The sequence below is a fragment of the Oncorhynchus mykiss genome, chromosome 22 (assembly GCF_057628025.1).
Source record: "Oncorhynchus mykiss isolate SJ-2025 chromosome 22, ASM5762802v1, whole genome shotgun sequence".
Taxonomy (NCBI): domain Eukaryota; kingdom Metazoa; phylum Chordata; class Actinopteri; order Salmoniformes; family Salmonidae; genus Oncorhynchus; species Oncorhynchus mykiss.
Window position 1 is genome coordinate 47994875 of NC_143043.1, and position 18489 is coordinate 48013363.

The following is an 18489-nucleotide window of genomic DNA, read 5'->3' on the forward strand; positions in this document are numbered from 1 at the left end:
CCACTCTAGCCGATTCTTGGCATGGCTCATGGTAATCTTAGGCTTGTGTGCGGCTGCTCGGCCTTGGAAACCCATTTCATGAAGCTCCCGACGAACAGTTCTTGTGCTGACGTTGCTTCCAGAGGCAGTTTGGAACTTGGTAGTCAGTGTTGGAACCGAGGACAGGTGATTTTTTACGCGCTTCGTGCTTCGGCACTCCGCTGTCCCGTTCTGTTATCTTGTGTATTTGTATTTATTATGGATCCCCATTAGCTGCTTTCTGGGGTCCAAACACATTAAAGCACTTATATTACATATAAAACAAAATATAAAACAGTACATCATATAAAATTATTACACCACTACTTATCTACAATACAAAATACTACAATATTTTATCTGATTCTACTGCTTGCATCAGTTACCTGATGTGGAATAGAGTTCCATGTAGTCATGGCTCTATGTAGTACTGTGCTACTGGGTGTCCGAGCTGTGTGCTTGTATTTTAAACAGACAGCTCTGTACATTCAGCTTGTCAACACCTCTTACAAAAACAAGTCATGAGGAATTCAATATCTCTTCCACTTTGAGCCATGAGAGACTGACATGCATGTCATTAATGTTAGCTCTCCGTGTACTTGTAAGGCCCAGCCGTGCTGCCCTGTTCTGAGCCAACTGCAATTTTCCCAAGTCCCTCTTTGTGGCACCTGACCACATGACTGAACAGTAGTCCAGGTGTGACAAAACCAGGGCCTGTAGGACCTGCCTTGTTGATAGTGTTGTTAAGAATGCAGAGCAGCGCTTTATTATGGACAGACTTCTCCCCATCTTAGCTTCTCCCCACTTTTGGGCTCCCTAATGGTGCAGACTAAGGCACTGCATCTCAGTGCTGGAGGCGTCACTACAGACACCCTGGTTCAAAGGAGGGTCAACCAGTTATTAAATCCAAGGGTTCACATACTTTTCCCACCCTGCACTGTGAATGTTTACACGGTGTGTTCAATAAAGACATGAAAACATATAATTGTTTGTGTGTTATTAGTTTAAGCAGACTGTGTCTATTGTTGTGACTTAGATGAAGATCAGATCTAGTTGTATGACCAATTTATGCAGAAATTCAGGTAATTCCAAAGGGTTCATATACATTTTTCCAGTAGCAGATTATGATCAATAATGTCAAAAGCTGCACTGAAGTCCAACAAAGCAGCCCCAACAATATTTTTATCATCAACTTCTCTCAGCCAATCATCAGCCATTTGTGTAAGTGCTGTGCTTGTTGAATGTCCTTCCCTAAAGCATGCTGAAATTCTGTTGTCAATTAGTTTACTGTGAAATAGCATTTTATCTGGTCAAATGTTTTCCAACCGTTTACTAAGGGTTGGTAACAGGCTGGTTGGTCGGCTATTTGAGTCAGTAAAGGGGGCTTGGTTAGCGGAAGGACTTTTGCTTTCCTTTAGGCCTGAGGGCACACACTTTCTAGTAGGCTTAAATCGAAGATATGGCAAATAGGAGTGGCAATATCATCCACTATTATCCTCAGTAATTTTCCATCCAGATTGTCAGACCCCGGTGGCTTGTCATTGTTGATAGACAACAACAATTTTTCACCTCTTCCACACTCACTTAACAGAATTCAAAAGTACAGTGCTTGTCTTTCATAATTTGGTCAGATATACTTGGATGTGTAGTGTCAGCTTTTGTTGCTGGCATGTCATGCCTAACTTATCTTGCCAATGAAAAAGTAATTAAAGTGGTTGGCAAAATCAGTGGGTTTTGTGATGAATGAGCCACCTGATTCAATCAATGATGGAGCCGAGTTTGCCGTTTTCCCAAAATGTTATTTAAGATGCTCCAAAGCTTTTTACTATCATTCTTTATATAATTAATTTTTGTGTCATAGTGTAGTTTCTTTCTATTTAGTTTAGTCACATCATTTGTCAAGTGCAGCATCTGGTTGCTCCTAATTACACACCACAGACCAACAAATTTGATTTACATCATCAACATAAGAATCACCACAAAACGTATTATATGACCTCTCCCAGAAAATATACCTCTGTTGATATCACATACATTATCAAGCATTTCACACATGTTATCCATGTGTGGTCTAGCACTTGGTGGTCTATAGCAGCTTCCCACAAGAATGGGCTTTAGGTGAGGCAGAATAACCTGTAGCCATATTACTTCAACAGTATTTAACATTAGATCATCTCTAAGCTTTACAGGAATATGGTTCTGAATATAAACAGCAACACCTCCCCCGTTGGCATTTCTGTATTTTCTGTAGATGTTATAACCATGTGTTGCTACCACTGTATCATCAAAGGTATTATCTAAGTGAGTTTCAGAGATAGTCAGAATATGGATGTCATCTGTTACAAATACAGTGCCTTGCGAAAGTATTCGGCCCCCTTGAACTTTGCGACCTTTTGCCACATTTCAGGCTTCAAACATAAAGATATAAAACTGTATTTTTTTGTGAAGAATCAACAACAAGTGGGACACAATCATGAAGTAGAACAACATTTATTGGATATTTCAAACTTTTTTAACAAATCAAAAACTGAAAAATTGGGCGTGCAAAATTATTCAGCCCCTTTACTTTCAGTGCAGCAAACTCTCTCCAGAAGTTCAGTGAGGATCTCTGAATGATCCAATGTTGACCTAAATGACTAATGATGATAAATACAATCCACCTGTGTGTAATCAAGTCTCCGTATAAATGCACCTGCACTGTGATAGTCTCAGAGGTCCGTCAAAAGCGCAGAGAGCATCATGAAGAACAATGAACACACCAGGCAGGTCCGAGATACTGTTGTGAAGAAGTTTAAAGCCGGATTTGGATACAAAAAGATTTCCCAAGCTTTAAACATCCCAAGGAGCACTGTGCAATATTGAAATGGAATAATATTGAAATGGATAATATTGAAATGGAAGGAGTATCAGACCACTGCAAATCTACCAAGACCTGGCCGTCCCTCTAAACTTTCAGCTCATACAAGGAGAAGACTGATCAGAGATGCAGCCAAGAGGCCCATGATCACTCTGGATGAACTGCAGAGATCTACAGCTGAGGTGGGAGACTCTGTCCATAGGACAACAATATATTGCACAAATCTAGCCTTTATGGAAGAGTGGCAAGAAGAAAGCCATTTCTTAAAGATATCCATAAAAAGTATTGTTTAAAGCCACTTGGGAGACACACCAAACATGTGGAAGAAGGTGCTCTGGTCAGATGAAACCAAAATTGAACTTTTTGGCAACAATGCAAAACGTTATGTTTGGCGTAAAAGCAACACGGCTGAACACACCATCCCCACTGTCAAACATGGTGGTGGCAGCATCATGGTTTGGGCCTGCTTTTCTTCAGCAGGGTCAGGGAAGATGGTTAAAATTGATGGGAAGATGGATGGAGCCAAATACAGGACCATTCTGGAAGAAAACCTGATGGAGTCTGCAAAAGACCTGAGACTGGGACGGAGATTTGTCTTCCAACAAGACAATGATCCAAAACATAAAGCAAAATCTACAATGGAATGGTTCAAAAATAAACATATCCAGGTGTTAGAATGGCCAAGTCAAAGTCCAGACCTGAATCCAATCGAGAATCTGTGGAAAGAACTGAAAACTGCTGTTCACAAATGCTCTCCATCCAACCTCACTGAGCTCGAGCTGTTTTGCAAGGAGGAATGGGAGAAAAATTTCAGTCTCTCGATGTGCAAAACTGATAGAGACATACCCCAAGCGACTTACAGCTGCAATCGCAGCAAAAAGTGGCGCCACAAAGTATTACCTTAAGGGGGCTGAATAATTTTGCACGCCCAATTTTTCAGTTTTTGATTTGTTAAAAAAGTTTGAAATATCCAATAAATGTCGTTCCACTTCATGATTGTGTCCCACTTGTTGTTGATTCTTCACAAAAAAATACAGTTTTATATCTTTATGTTTGAAGCCTGAAATGTGGCAAAAGGTCGCAAAGTTCAAGGGGGCCGAATACTTTCGCAAGGCACTGTAAGTTATTAACTTCACAAACTTTGTTTCTTCGGCTGCATATGTTAACATGGGTTATTTTTAGCACTTTTATGGGTTGCTTGATTTGTTTTTAATGCTTTACTGAGAAGCTTATCAGAAGTAGACTTGTTCATGTTATTTATATTGGAGCTGATAGTGCACAGTGAGCTGCAAACGGGACTTCCTACTACAGCACACCGTCTCAGTGCTAACAGTGTAACTCTGATTCATAGGCACATGATTAATGCCTTCAATAGCTGTAGGATAAACCAGTATTCAGGGCAATTAGGAGGACATAAATTAAGTTACTTACATTGTGTCTGCCAACGCCCCTGGGATAATGTACATTTGCTGCAGCATTATGACGACTCATTGTCACAATGGTAGGAATTAACTGAGCTGGTCTTGGGTCATTGATAAGTCATTGTTTCAACACAGCCTTGAAATACGTCCAGCAACCAAGATGATTTGGATGGACTCCGTCATTCCTGTCTTCTGTTTCCAGAAGGTGTCAAATGTATCTATAAAAGTGATTCCAACAGAGCTACGGTAATCTTTTAACCAGATGTGTGGCCTACTGCTTCGCGGCTCACCCGTTGTTGCTCTTAGACATTTCCACTTCACAATAACAGCACTTACAGTTGACCGGGCAGCTCTAGCAGGGCAGGAATTTGACAAACTGACTTGTTGGAAAGGTGGCATCCTATGACGGTGCCACGTTGAAAGTCACTGAGTTCTTCAGTAAGGCCATTCTACTGACAATGTTTGTCTATGGAGATTGCATGGCTGTGTGCTCGAGTTTTGTACATCTGACAGCAACGGGTGTGGCTGAAATAGCCGAATCCACTCATTTGAAGAATGGATGATCACATACTTTTGTATATATAGTGCAGTTACCAACACAATATTACAGGGTACATCTAGTTACCCCCTCTGCCTTATGGAATTTGCTCTAGATTCTAGCTACCATTGCCTTATACTCCATTGCCTTATACTCCTTTCCAGAGTACAGAGTAAATATAACAGGCAATGGTACCTAGTTAGATATCTTCAGAGTTGAACCATGAACCTGATTCCTAATCTACTGTACTCGTTGCCACATCTGCCTACTAGTGCTGTAGCTTGAATTGAATGTGAATGTGTACCCTCCCATCCTAAACAACTGTGTCATGTGGTTCCAGTGATGAAGACAGGGGAGAGCGGTCTGACCGTGTTCAGGCTCCTCACCAAGGACAACCTCTGGAAGTGGGTCCAGGCCAACGCCAGGCTGGTGTACAAGAATGGAAAACCAGACTACATCATCGCCACACAGAGGCCTCTGATGTACGTGCACTCCCCTGGGCCTTGTCACTGTCTAGGAACAGTCGTTTTCCTTGTCAGGTCACCTGGCCAGAAAATACTCAGTCCTCATAGATGTAGGGACACAGTTATGACATCAGACAACACAGATGGAGGAAGGGATTATGTGGTCCTCTGTAGCTCAGTTAGTAGAACATGGTCCTCTGTAGCTCAGTTAGTAGAACATGGTCCTCTGTAGCTCAGTTAGTAGAACATGGTCCTCTGTAGCTCAGTTAGTAGAACATGGTCCTCTGTAGCTCAGTTAATAGAACATGGTTCTCTGTATTTCAGTTAGTAGAACATGGTCCTCTAGTTCAGTTAGTAGAACATGGTCCTCTGTAGTTCAGTTAGTAGGCATGGTGCTCTGTAGTTCAGTTAGTAGGCATGGTGCTCTGTAGTTCAGTTAGTAGGCATGGTGCTCTGTAGTTCAGTTAGTAGGCATGGTGCTCTGTAGTTCAGTTAGTAGGCATGGTACTCTGTAGTTTAGTTAGTAGGCATGGTGCTCTGTAGTTCAGTTAGTAGGCATGGTGCTCTGTAGTTTAGTTAGCAGGCATGGTGCTCTGTAGTTTAGTTAGTAGGTATGGTGCTCTGTAGTTCAGTTAGTAGGCATGGTGCTCTGTAGTTCAGTTAGTAGGCATGGTGCTCTGTAGTTCAGTTAGTAGGCATGGTGCTCTGTAGTTCAGTTAGTAGGCATGGTGCTCTGTAGTTCAGTTAGTAGGCATGGTGCTCTGTAGTTCAGTTAGTAGGCATGGTGCTCTGTAGTTCAGTTAGTAGGCATGGTGCTCTGTAGTTCAGTTAGTAGGCATGGTGCTCTGTAGTTCAGTTAGTAGAACATGGTCCTCTGTAGTTTAGTTAGTAGGCATGGTGCTCTGTAATTCAGTTAGTAGAACATGGTGCTCTGTAGTTCAGTTAGTAGGCATGGTGCTCTGTAGTTCAGTTAGTAGGCATGGTGCTCTGTAGTTCAGTTAGTAGGCATGGTGCTCTGTAGTTCAGTTAGTAGAACATGGTCCTCTGTAGTTCAGTTAGTAGGCATGGTGCTCTGTAGTTCAGTTAGTAGGCATGGTGCTCTGTAGTTCAGTTAGTAGGCATGATGCTCTGTAGTTCAGTTAGTAGGCATGGTGCTCTGTAGTTCAGTTAGTAGGCATGGTGCTCTGTAGTTCAGTTAGTAGGCATGGTGCTCTGTAGTTCAGTTAGTAGGCATGGTGCTCTGTAGTTCAGTTAGTAGAACATGGTCCTCTGTAGTTTAGTTAGTAGGCATGGTGCTCTGTAATTCAGTTAGTAGAACATGGTGCTCTGTAGTTCAGTTAGTAGGCATGGTGCTCTGTAGTTCAGTTAGTAGGCATGGTGCTCTGTAGTTCAGTTAGTAGGCATGGTGCTCTGTAGTTCAGTTAGTAGAACATGGTCCTCTGTAGTTCAGTTAGTAGGCATGGTGCTCTGTAGTTCAGTTAGTAGGCATGGTGCTCTGTAGTTTAGTTAGTAGAACATGGTCCTCTGTAGTTCAGTTAGTAGGCATGGTTCTCTGTAGTTTAGTTAGTAGAACATGGTCCTCTGTAGCTCAGTTTGTAGAACATGGTCCTCTATAGTTCAGTTAGTAGAACATGGTCCTCTAGTTCAGTTAGTAGAACATGGTTCTCTGTATTTCAGTTAGTAGAACATGGTCCTCTGTAGTTCAGTTAGTAAAACATGGTTCTCTGTATTTCAGTTAGTAGAACATGGTTCTCTGTATTTCAATTAGTATAACATGGTTCTCTGTAGTTTAGTTAGTTGGCATGGTACTCTGTAGTTCAGTTAGTAGAACATGGTCCTCTGTAGCAGTTCTAGTAGAACATGGTGCTCTGTAGTTCAGTTAGTAGGCATGGTACTTGTAATGCCAGGGTAGTGGGTTCGAGAAAGAGTCTGAGAACTGTCTGTTTCCTATCCTTTTAGGGAGGAGGAAGGAGGCGAACACCTACGTAAACGTTCCATGCACCTCCCCTTTACCTTCGCCACGGGAGAGGCCCTGCTCTACCAGTCCAGCCATCCAATTGGACGCTTCAACCACAGCACCCAGGGCTCCGAGAAGAACGGCAACAAGTCCAAGAAGGGCCGGATTGACAGGGTGTCCAGGGATGGCCTGGACCCGGGCTCCCTCTTGGGGGCGCTGATGAGTCAGGCTGAGTCTGTATATGTCTGCCAGCCGGCCTTGGAGCCCCAGCTGTCCTTCCACAGCAGTCTGTTCGGAGACCGGGTCGGTTTCTCTGACTCCGACCCCACCGCCCTGCTCCAGGGCTGGGATGAGTCGTCCAACAGAGTGGTGGGTACGGGCCTTCCAGAACCGGCGTCGAGCTTCGACCCTCTGCTGGTGACCCTGGACTCCCTGTCCCTGGGAGGTCCGGGGGGTGGGGTGGACCGGAATGGGGATGGAGGAAATGGGGAGAACTGTTCCAACGGGGAACTATTTGGGGCTTTGGAGGGCCTGGGACTGAGCGCTGAGGACCTGGAGCTGCTGCTGTTGGACGAGAGGATGATCCGGGTGGAGATGGACCCCGAGCGGGTTCCCACCCTGGATGACCTGCTGACCAACGATGAAATCCTGTCCTACATCCACGACTCCCTGGAGGCAAATACAGATGGGGCAGAGGACGGGGACCAGGTACCCTCCACGATCCCAGGAACAAATGCCCCAGAAACCACCACAAAAACAACAAAGGCTCCTGTTGAAAGTAATCCCACTTCTGCCACCAATGTGTACCCTCAGTACGTTCCCCATAATGCCCCCATAGTTCAGCAGATGCAGAAGCACCTCAACATGCAGCCAAGGAGGGCGGTCCAAGACTGGGTCCAGCATAGCAACCACTTGCCCCATCCAGTGGTGAATGGACTGCAGGGGCAGAGTCAGCCAATACACAACGGAGAATGGACATCCCTACACATTCTAGCCAATACAGGGGTACCGGTTGACGACTGTCACACCCCCCAGACTCTGTTAAATGGAAAGGCGTCAGAGCCGGATGGGGACCATCACTGGCGGCAAGCCCACCAACGTCAACACTACCTCCAGCAGCAGCAGGCCCTGGTCCAGATACCGCTCCCTCACAGCCATGCCAAACATCCAGGCGCTAATCTCAACGGAGTGTGTGGCATTCCAAACACACACACAGAGCATCTCCCAGCTGGCAAACAGCAATGGCAGGACTATAGCTACTGCCCCCCTGGGGAAACCACCCCGAACAGCAACCCCCCTGGGCAAACCACCCTGAACAGCAATCCCCCTGGGCAAACCACCCTGAACAGCAACCCCTCTGGGAAAACCACCCTGAACAGCAACCCCTCTGGGAAAACCACCCTGAACAGCAACCCCCCTGGGAAAACCACCCTGAACAGCAACCCCCCTGGGCAAACCACCCTGAACAGCAACCCCCCTGGGCAAACCACCCTGAACAGCAACCCCTCTGGGCAAACCACCCTGAACAGCAACCCCTCTGGGAAAACCACCCTGAACAGCAACCCCCCTGGGCAAACCACCCTGAACAGCAACCCCTCTAGGGAAACCACCCTGGTCAGCAACCCCTCTGGGCAAACCACCCTGAATAGCAACCCCCCTGGGCAAACCACCCTGAACAGCAACCCCCCTGGGGAAACCACCCTGAACAGCAACCCCCCTGGGGAAACCACCCTGAACAGCAACCCCTCTGGGAAAACCACCCTGAACAGCAACCCCTCTGGGAAAACCACCCTGAACAGCAACCCCTCTGGGCAAACCACCCTGAACAGCAACCCCCCTGGGGAAACCACCCTGAACAGCAACCCCTCTGGGCAAACCACCCTGAACAGCAACCCCTCTGGGGAAACCATCCTGAACAGCAACCCCTGCCTTAACGATGGCCAGGTACCTCTCCTCACACACACCACCGTAGCCGCTTGTATGAATTACACTATGGCTGATATTCCCGGCATGGACTGTACCATCAACAGATGTACATATGGGGGGAACGGGCAGCACCACGGGACCGGGGCTGCCGTTTCGTCCTACCAGAGGATGAACCACAAGCAGCAGCAGCAGGAGAAGCTGCCCCCTCCCTTGGCTCAGGTGCAGTGCCCTCCTCCCTCTGCTACAGTAGAGCAGATCCTTGTGGTTGGACACTCTTCACTGGAGGCCAATGGCATCGTGACCTCTGACATCCCTCACCACCCCAACCACAGTAAGGTGAGACCCCAGGGATTATATATTCATGCATTGAGTGTACAAAACATTAAGAACACCTGCTCTTTCCATGACACAGACTGACCAGGTGAATCCAGGTGAAAGCTATGATCCCGTATTTATGTCACTTGTTAAATCCACTTCAATCAGTGTAGAGGAAGGGGAGGAGACAGGTTAAATAAGGAAAGTTAAGCCTTGAGACAAATTGAGACATGAATTGTGTGTGTGCCATTCAGAGGATTGAAGATTTAAGTGCGTTTGAACGGGGGTACGGTAGCAGGTGCCAGGTGCACCAGTTTGTGTCAAGAACTGCAATGCTGCTGCGTTTTTCACGCTCAACAGTTTCCCATGTGTATCAAGAATGGTCCACCACCCAAATGACGTCCAGCCAATTTAACACAACTGTGCGAAGCATTAAGGTCAAAATGGGCCAGCATCCCTATGGAACGCTTTAGACACCTTGTAGAACCATTTTTGGTTCCAGGTAGAACCGTTTTTGGTTCCAGGTAGAACCTTTTTGGGTTCCATGGAACTCAAAAGGGTTCTACCTCGAACCAAAAAGGGTTCTACCTGGAATCAAAAAGAGTGGTCCTATGAGGACAGCTGAAGAACCCTTTTGGAACCCTTTTTTTCTAAGAGTAGCATTTAATTAATGGCCACTATTTAAAGGGAACTGACAAGCATTTGATTGTAAATTTAAGACAACGGGTTCTGTAGAGACAGTAAGGTTCCATAGTTCACACCAGGACGGGAGGTGCTATTCAGGGCCACAATGTGTTTAGATAAATTACAATCGCCATTCATTCACAAATAACTTCCATAATTAATACTGCAAATCACAAAATGAATAAGCGTAAGTTTAAATTATTTTTTTAGATTGATGATGTTTGATATTGAGAATGTATCTTTCAACAGCTCTTTATTAACCTCTGGGATATGTGGGCTAGCGTCCCACCTGGCCAAAAGCCAGGGAAAATGCAGAGCACCAAATTAAAATAAATTACTATAAAAATCAAACTTTCATTAAATCACACATGCAAGATAGCAAATTAAAGCTACACTTGATGTGAATCCAGCCAACATGTCAGATTTCAAAAAGGCTTTTCGGCGAAAGCAAACAATGCTATTATCTTACACAAAACGCAAAAATAAAAATATAATTAATGCCTTAACTTTGACGAGCTTCTTTTGTTGGCACTCCAATATGTCCCATAAACATCACAAATGGTCCTTTTGTTCGATTAATTCCGTCGATATATATACAAAATGTCCATTTATTTGGCTTGTTTGATCCTGAAAAACACCGGTTCCAACTTGCGCAACGTGACTACAAAATATCTCAAAAGTTACAGTGCCTTGCGAAAGTATTCGGCCCCCTTGAACTTTGCGACCTTTTGCCACATTTCAGGCTTCAAACATAAAGATATAAAACTGTATTTTTTCGTGAAGAATCAACAAGTGGGACACAATCATGAAGTGGAACGACATTTATTGGATATTTCAAACTTTTTTAACAAATCAAAAATGGAAAAATTGGGCATGCAAAATTATTCAGCCCCTTTACTTTCAGTGCAGCAAACTCTCTCCAGAAGTTCAGTGAGGATCTCTGAATGATCCAATGTTGACCTAAATGACTAATGATGATAAATACAATCCACCTGTGTGTAATCAAGTCTCCGTATAAATGCACCTGCACTGTGATAGTCTCAGAGGTCCGTTAAAAGCGCAGAGAGCATCATGAAGAACAAGGAACACACCAGGCAGGTCCGAGATACTGTTGTGAAGAAGTTTAACCTTTCTGATCTCCCCATCCCGGATCCGGGTTCGTGAATACAGACTCAAGCTCATTACCATAACGCAACGTTAACTATTCATGAAAATCGCAAATGAAATGAAATAAATATGCCATCTCTCAAGCTTAGCCTTTTGTTAACAACACTGTCATCTCAGATTTTCAAAATATGCTTCTCAACCATTGCAAAACAAGCATTTGTGTAACAGTATTGATGGCTAACGTAGCATTTAGCATTAGCATTCAGCTGGCAACATTTACACAAAAAAACAGAAAAGCATTCAAAAAAATCATTTACCTTTGAAGAACTTCAGATGTTTTCAATGAGGAGACTCTCAGATAGCAAATGTTCAGTTTTTCCTGAAAGATTATTTGTTTAGGACAAATCGCTCCGTTTTCTGCGTCACGTTTAGCTATGAAAAAACCCCTGTATCCAGGATTGTGTAAATCTATCAGCAAGCTCATTAGCATAACACAACGTTAACTATTTATGAAAATCGCAAATGAAATGAAATAAATATGCCATCTCTCAAGCTTAGCCTTTTGTAAACAACACTGTCATCTCAGATTTTCAAAATATGCTTCTCAACCATAGGAAAACAATCATTTGTGTAAAAGTAGCTAGCTAGAGTTAGCATTTCGCGTTAGCATTTAGCGTTAGCATTAGCGTTAGCATCCAGCACGCAACATTAACAAAAACATAAAAGCCTTCAAATAAAATCATTTACCTTTGAAGAACTTCTGATGTTTTCAATGAGGATACTCTCAGTTAGATAGCAGATGCTCAGTTTTTCCAAAAAGATTCCTTGTGTATTAGAAATAGCTCCGTTTTATACATCACATTTGGCTACCAAAAAAAATCCATAAATTCAGTCCTCAAAACGCAAACTTTTTTCCAAATTAACTCCATAATATCGACTGAAAACATGGCAAACGTTTTTTAGAATCAAGCCTCAAGGTGTTTTTCACATATCTCTTCATTGATACATCGTTCTTGGACACATGCTTTCTCTCCTGAATCCCAGGAGAAAATGACCGCACCTGAAGATTACGCACAAATGTAGACAAAGGACACCGGGCGGACCTCTGGAAAATGTAGTCTCTTATGGCCAATCTTCCAATGATATGCCTACAAATACGTCACAATGCTGCTAAGACCTTGGGCGAACGACAGAAAGTGTAGGCTCATTCCTTGCGCAATCACAGCCATATAAGGAGAGAATGGAAAACAGAGCTTCAGAAATTCTGCTAATTCCTGGGTGATGCATCATCTTGGTTTCGCCTGTAGAATGAGTTCTGGGGCACTTACAGACAAAATCTTTGCAGATTCTGAAACTTCAGAGTGTTTTCTTTCCAAAACTGTCAAGAATATGCATAGTCGAGCATCTTTTCGTGACAAAATATCGCGCTTAAAACGGGAACGTTTTTTATCCAAAAATGAAATAGCGCCCCTAGAGCTCTAAGAGGTTAAAGCCCGATTTGGATACAAAAAGATTTCCCAAGTTTAAACATCCCAAGGAGCACTGTGCAAGCGATAATATTGAAATGGAAGGAGTATCAGACCACTGCAAATCTACCAAGACCTGGCCGTCCCTCTAAACTTTCAGCTCATACAAGGAGAAGACTGATCAGAGATGCAGCCAAGAGGCCCATGATCACTCTGGATGAACTGCAGAGATCTACAGCTGAGGTGGGAGACTCTGTCCATAGGACAACAATCAGTCGTATATTGCACAAATCTGACCTTTATGGAAGAGTGGCAAGAAGAAAGCCATTTCTTAAAGATATCCATAAAAAGTGTTGTTTAAAGTTTGCCACAAGCCACCTGGGAGACACACCAAACATGTGGAAGAAGGTGCTCTGGTCAGATGAAACCAAAATTGAACTTTTTGGCAACAATGCAAAACGCTATGTTTGGCGTAAAAGCAACACAGCTGAACACACCATCCCCACCATTTGCACGCCCAATTTTTCAGTTTTTGATCTGTTAAAAAAGTTTGAAATATCCAATAAATGTTGTTCCACTTCATGATTGTGTCCCACTTGTTGTTGATTCCTCACAAAAAAATACAGTTTTATATCTTTATGTTTGAAGCCTGAAATGTGGCAAAAGGTCGCAAAGTTCAAGGGGGCCGAATACTTTCGCAAGGCACTGTACCTGTAAACTTTGCCAAAACATTTCAAACGACTTTTGTAATACAACTCTAGGTATTTTTTAACGTAAATAATCGGTACAATTGAAGATGGGATGATCTGTGTTCAATACAGGAGGAAAACAAACTGTAGCATGCTTTCTGGTCACGCGCCTCTATCTAACAGTACACTACAAGTGACCCTAATTCAAGATGGCCGTACTTCTTCATTACACAAAGGAATAACCTCAACCAATTTCTAAAGACTGTTGACATCCAGTGGAAGCGATCGGAACTGCAAGAAGGTCCCTTAGAAAGCTGGATTCCCAATGAAAGCCCATTGAAAAGAGTGACCTCAAAACAAAATCTGAATGGTTTGTCCTCGGGGTTTCGCCTGCTAAATAAGTTATGTTATACTCACAGACATGATTCAAACAGTTTTAGAAACTTCAGAGTGTTTTCTATCCAAATCCACTAATAATATGCATATCTTATCTTCTGGGGTTGAGTAGCAGGCAGTTGAATTTGGCATGCATTTCATCCGGACGTGAAAATACTGCCCCCTGTCACCAAGAAGTAAAATTGCCAATATTGCTGACAATGCAGTCATTGGTATTTCAGGTGTCAATCTGCTGCTGGTAGTCAACCATCAACGTCATACCATTCACAAGCTGAAAGGCAGGTTCCCTTCATTGTCTCCATGTCTTCTTCCTCTTTTCTCAGATGGAAAATGGCTGCATTCTTAACGGGACCTACTCAGGAGGCTGTGTTCTGCCCAATAGGAGTGGTGCCCTCTAACGGCCAACTCCCCTGCCCTGACACTCTCCAGACCCCCAGACCTCAGGCTTTTACCTCTGACTGGGGACCTCCAAGGGACACTAACTGACTGGAGGGTCCCACCCTACCACTGGACCAGCTTGTTACTCTAGTTGACAACAAAAGCAACACTTAGGCCTAAATATTTTTGGTACTTTTGTTTGGTTGGGTTTGATGGTTCATAATAACATAATTATAATTTGAGTCCTTTGTTTACAATATGACGTCGGAGCGCTAAAGTTGAGTTTTATTCTGTTTTTAAAATAACTCAGAAGAAAATGATCTTAGTCTTAGAATTGTTGTTTCTGTTTTTAAATGTAAAACAAATATATATATATTTTTAGTCCTGGTGGAAGTACAACATGGTCATTGGTAGTCATGGAGACACCACCTAACCCTGCATGTATAGATGCTTACGGCACCATCACATTTATGATTTGTTGTGACACGTGACATCATGATCGGTGTCATGAGTTGTCATACAACAGGAATGGAACCTTCAAATGCAACGTCCAGTGCTCATGAGATTCCTCTTATTGGGGAACGTTAATTGTTTTGGAACATTAAGTCATGTAAAGGAAAAACAGGTCTAGAATATCCTGCACTTTATTTCAAGCACCCAGTGATGCAGATACGGTAGTCGGTCAGGGAAACTAGGGTTATTTAGGTCCCCCTAAAAAATGATACAGAGATGGACCTTCTTTTACATTTTTAATATTTGAGGTTGGGAAATCTGTAACAATTGTCTTTTTGTTCTATTTTTTGCGGTATTATATTTCAGGTGATCGGTTGATGTCCTCACACTTCTGTACAATTGTCATATTTTTGTTCACTTGAATTATCATTTTGTTGTTGTTGTCGTTGACATCTTGTACCTCTGTGAGAGTTTGTCCAATACTAAGGTCAACTGACTCTGAACTAGCTGAAGGCTGCTTTGAATTCAGTATTTATTCATTTGTGATTCATTCCTCTAACATACCTTACAACATACCATCTTGATGAGATGGGAAGTACTGTATATCGTCAGATACTAAACGTTGCCAGCAACTATTCCAGTCTTATGATGTTGATCTAATGACAGTTCACTGACAAATCTGAAAACCAAATGATCTCTTCTGGAAGGATACCATGTTGAATGTTTTATGTAAATACTAAATCATTTGGGCAGTAGTGCTAAATATAATTATTTCATCATGGAGATGCTGAAAAGAGATTTCCTTGTAGTTGTTACAATAATTATCGTCATTATTTTTGTTATTATTACCATTATTGTCATTTATTGTGTTTTAAGTTGAAATGTGATACACATGTGGTTTCAGAATCAACTTGGTTTCTTTCCCCTTTCTTTTTTTACTATTAAAATGTTTGATATATTTAATATGATTGATGTGGCCTATTAACAATATGATTTTTTTTTTTTAAGTGTAAACAAACAGCAATGGTTTTGAGAAGTACAGGTATGTAAAGTTCTGCGTCATTTCACTTGTTTTAAAACACTGCTGCTTATCGAACTCTTGTGTTGACTCCATTTGCTTTATGCGTGCAGTGCATTCGGGAAAGTATTCAGACCCCTTGACTTTTTCCCCATTTTGTTATGTTACAGCCTTATTGTAAAATGAATGACATTTTCTCCCCCCTCATCAATCTACACACAATACCCCATAATGACAAAGTGAAAACAGGTTTTTAGAAATGTTTGCAAAAAAATACTTATTGACATAAGTATTCAGACCCTTTGCTGTGAGACTCGAAATTGAGCTCAGGTGCATCCTGTTTCCATTGATCATCCGTTAGATGTTTCTACAACTTGATTGGAGTCCACCTGTGGTAAATTCAATTGATTGGACATGATTTGGAAAAGCACACACCTGTCTATATAAGGCCCCACAGTTGACAGTGCATGTCAGAGCAAAAACCAAGCCATGAGGACGAAGGAATTGCCTGTAGAGCTCAGAGACAGGATTGTGTCGAGGCACAGATCTGGGGAAGGGTACCAAACATTTCTGCAGCATTGGCAGTCCCCAAGAACACAGTGGGGCCTCCATCATTCTTAAATGGATGATGAGTGTGCAAATCTGTCATCAAGGCAAAGGGTGGCTACTTTGAAGAATCTCAAATATAAAATATATTTTAATTTGTTTAATACTTTTTTGGTTACTACATGATTCCATATGTGTAATTTAATAGTTTTGATGTCTTCACTATTATTCTTCAAGGTAGAAAATAGTCAACATAAAGAAAAACCCTCGAATGAGTAGGTGTGTCCAAATTTTTGGACGGGTACAGTATGTAAAGGTGATTTTTCAAACCTGTTTATGCTGTGTCATGGGGTATAGTGAGTAGATTGATGAGGAAAGATAACATTTTAATCCATTTTAGAATAAGGCTGTACAGTATGTGGAAAAAGTGAAGGGGTCTGAATACTTGTACTCTCACGTCACAAAAAAAGTTGGACTCTTCTGATATTCGAAATTGGTGCCATACTACTGAAACTCAATTCATTTAACATATTGAGAACTTTATTTTGAGTCTTTTACTCAGTCACATTGAATTTATTTTAACATGTGAACAGGAACCGATGTAGTTGTTATGAGATACATTTTGACCCAAGGCCTTTGACTGCTTGTTTCAAATTTATTATTTTGGTCCTTTGAAATAAAGGATTTTTGCAATCACATTGATACAGGAAATGTTAATTATTGTGGATTAGAATTAATTAGAATTAATGCAGATTTTTGTAGGGGTTGATACATTTTTTTATTAGGCCAAATGAAGTCTGACAGTTTGAATACAAGTTTGCATGGTAGGCATTTTGGGGTCCATGAAAACACTATATAAATCCCATGTATTATTATTATAATATGATAATAATATGAGTCATCTGAAAAATTACTATGTCCAATGGAGACAAATATGAAAAGCATGAATCACATGAAAGAGGCAGACTAAAATAGCTCTTTATGATGGTTTAGAAGTATTCAGACAGGCTTTTAAAGGCATGGCCTGTTCACTGTCCTCTCCCCTCCATACTCATACTGCTATTTGGCCAGACCGCTCTCTCTCTGCTTCTTAATAAGAGTTCAGAGTTGGCCAGGGCTGCTTTTTCCCCCCATCATATCCTCGCCTAAAACCAGACATGGTAAGTTTGAGTAGACCCCTTATTTTAAAAGGATGGCTCTAGTCCTCTTTAATTATTTCGGTAAAATACGAGTTTTTACTAGATGTCACTGACAGAGTGGGGGGTGGGGGGGGGGCTGACTACAATATTTGAGCATGCTGCTTTCTATTGTGTGTGTGTAGCATCTTTCTGTGCCCAGTAGCCTCTACAGCCCTTGGCTTGTTCGGGGCTTTTCAAAAGACAAAATATAAATTTGGGTTCGCTGACGAGGCTTCTTTTATCGTTGTTGTTGTTTCAGCTTTAATAGTGGAATGACCCAGACTGAGGAGCCTCGTCTCGGCCCACAGTACTCACCATGATGCTTTGTGATCAGCGAGAGGTCCGCCAGAGGGGAACAAACGCCATGTGGGTGGAGTGGGAAGGAGTTTTAGTTTAGAGTCTATTAGTTACATGCACAGGGTCACATATGTAATTGCAGGGTACTGTGAAATTCTTAAGCTCCGAGCTCCGAACTGCAATCTGGGGAGCAGCACAGCGAAGCCAAAAATTGTCCATAAGACCATAACCTGTAGATTTACCACCAGGGAATGACTTCAGTAGGTTTAACACCTCCTCCACTGATCATAATATGATCATAAATCCACTGGACAATAGCTTGTTTGGAAGAATGTATGTTTACATTGTTGCTCAGTAAATTAATTTTCTTTGTAAAAAAATCAGCAAAATGATTGGCAATATCAACTGGTTTTGTTATTATTCTCCCGCCAACCTCCACACTAGATGGGCATGATGAGATAGATGTACCAAGTAAGTAAGCCCTTAACTGTGTTCCATACCTTTTTACAATCATTTTTACAATCAGTAAAAGCATTGTTGTAAAATAACGTTTTTTCCTTCGATTCAATTTAACTGCATAATTACGTAATGTTCTATAATTCTGTTCATCAATTTCTAATTTTGACTTGGCTGCTAAGATTTTTGCCATATTTCTTTGAGAAAAAGCTTCACCCAGTTCATCATCAATCCATGGAGATGGATGAGCAGCAACTGTACTCTTTCTTATAGGGGCATGATGGTCCATTACCTCAGTGAGCAAATCAATAAAACATTCTGTGGT

General features: G+C 42.3%; 1 protein-coding gene and 1 long non-coding RNA gene across 3 annotated transcripts in view; one reads left to right on the plus strand and one right to left on the minus strand.

Moving 5' to 3' along the window:
* Positions 1–12334, minus strand: part of LOC149972874 (uncharacterized) — a 390242-nt gene extending 377908 nt beyond the window's left edge. For both annotated transcript variants that reach the window (XR_016490678.1, XR_016490677.1), the window contains exons 1-2: positions 12035–12334; positions 11605–11666 (exon numbers count right to left, since the gene is read on the minus strand). This is a non-coding gene — a long non-coding RNA (uncharacterized LOC149972874). The remainder of the gene's footprint in view (positions 1–11604; positions 11667–12034) is intronic.
* The window catches only part of LOC110502157 (uncharacterized), a 47531-nt gene extending 33140 nt beyond the window's left edge, over positions 1–14391 (plus strand). Inside the window, 5 exon segments of the mRNA XM_036959348.2 lie at positions 5175–5316; positions 7258–9517; positions 14162–14217; positions 14219–14259; positions 14262–14391. Of these exon segments, the coding sequence (XP_036815243.2) occupies positions 5175–5316; positions 7258–9517; positions 14162–14217; positions 14219–14259; positions 14262–14296 (2534 nt within the window). The 3' untranslated portion in view covers positions 14297–14391.
* Positions 14392–18489: the final 4098 nt, after the last annotated feature.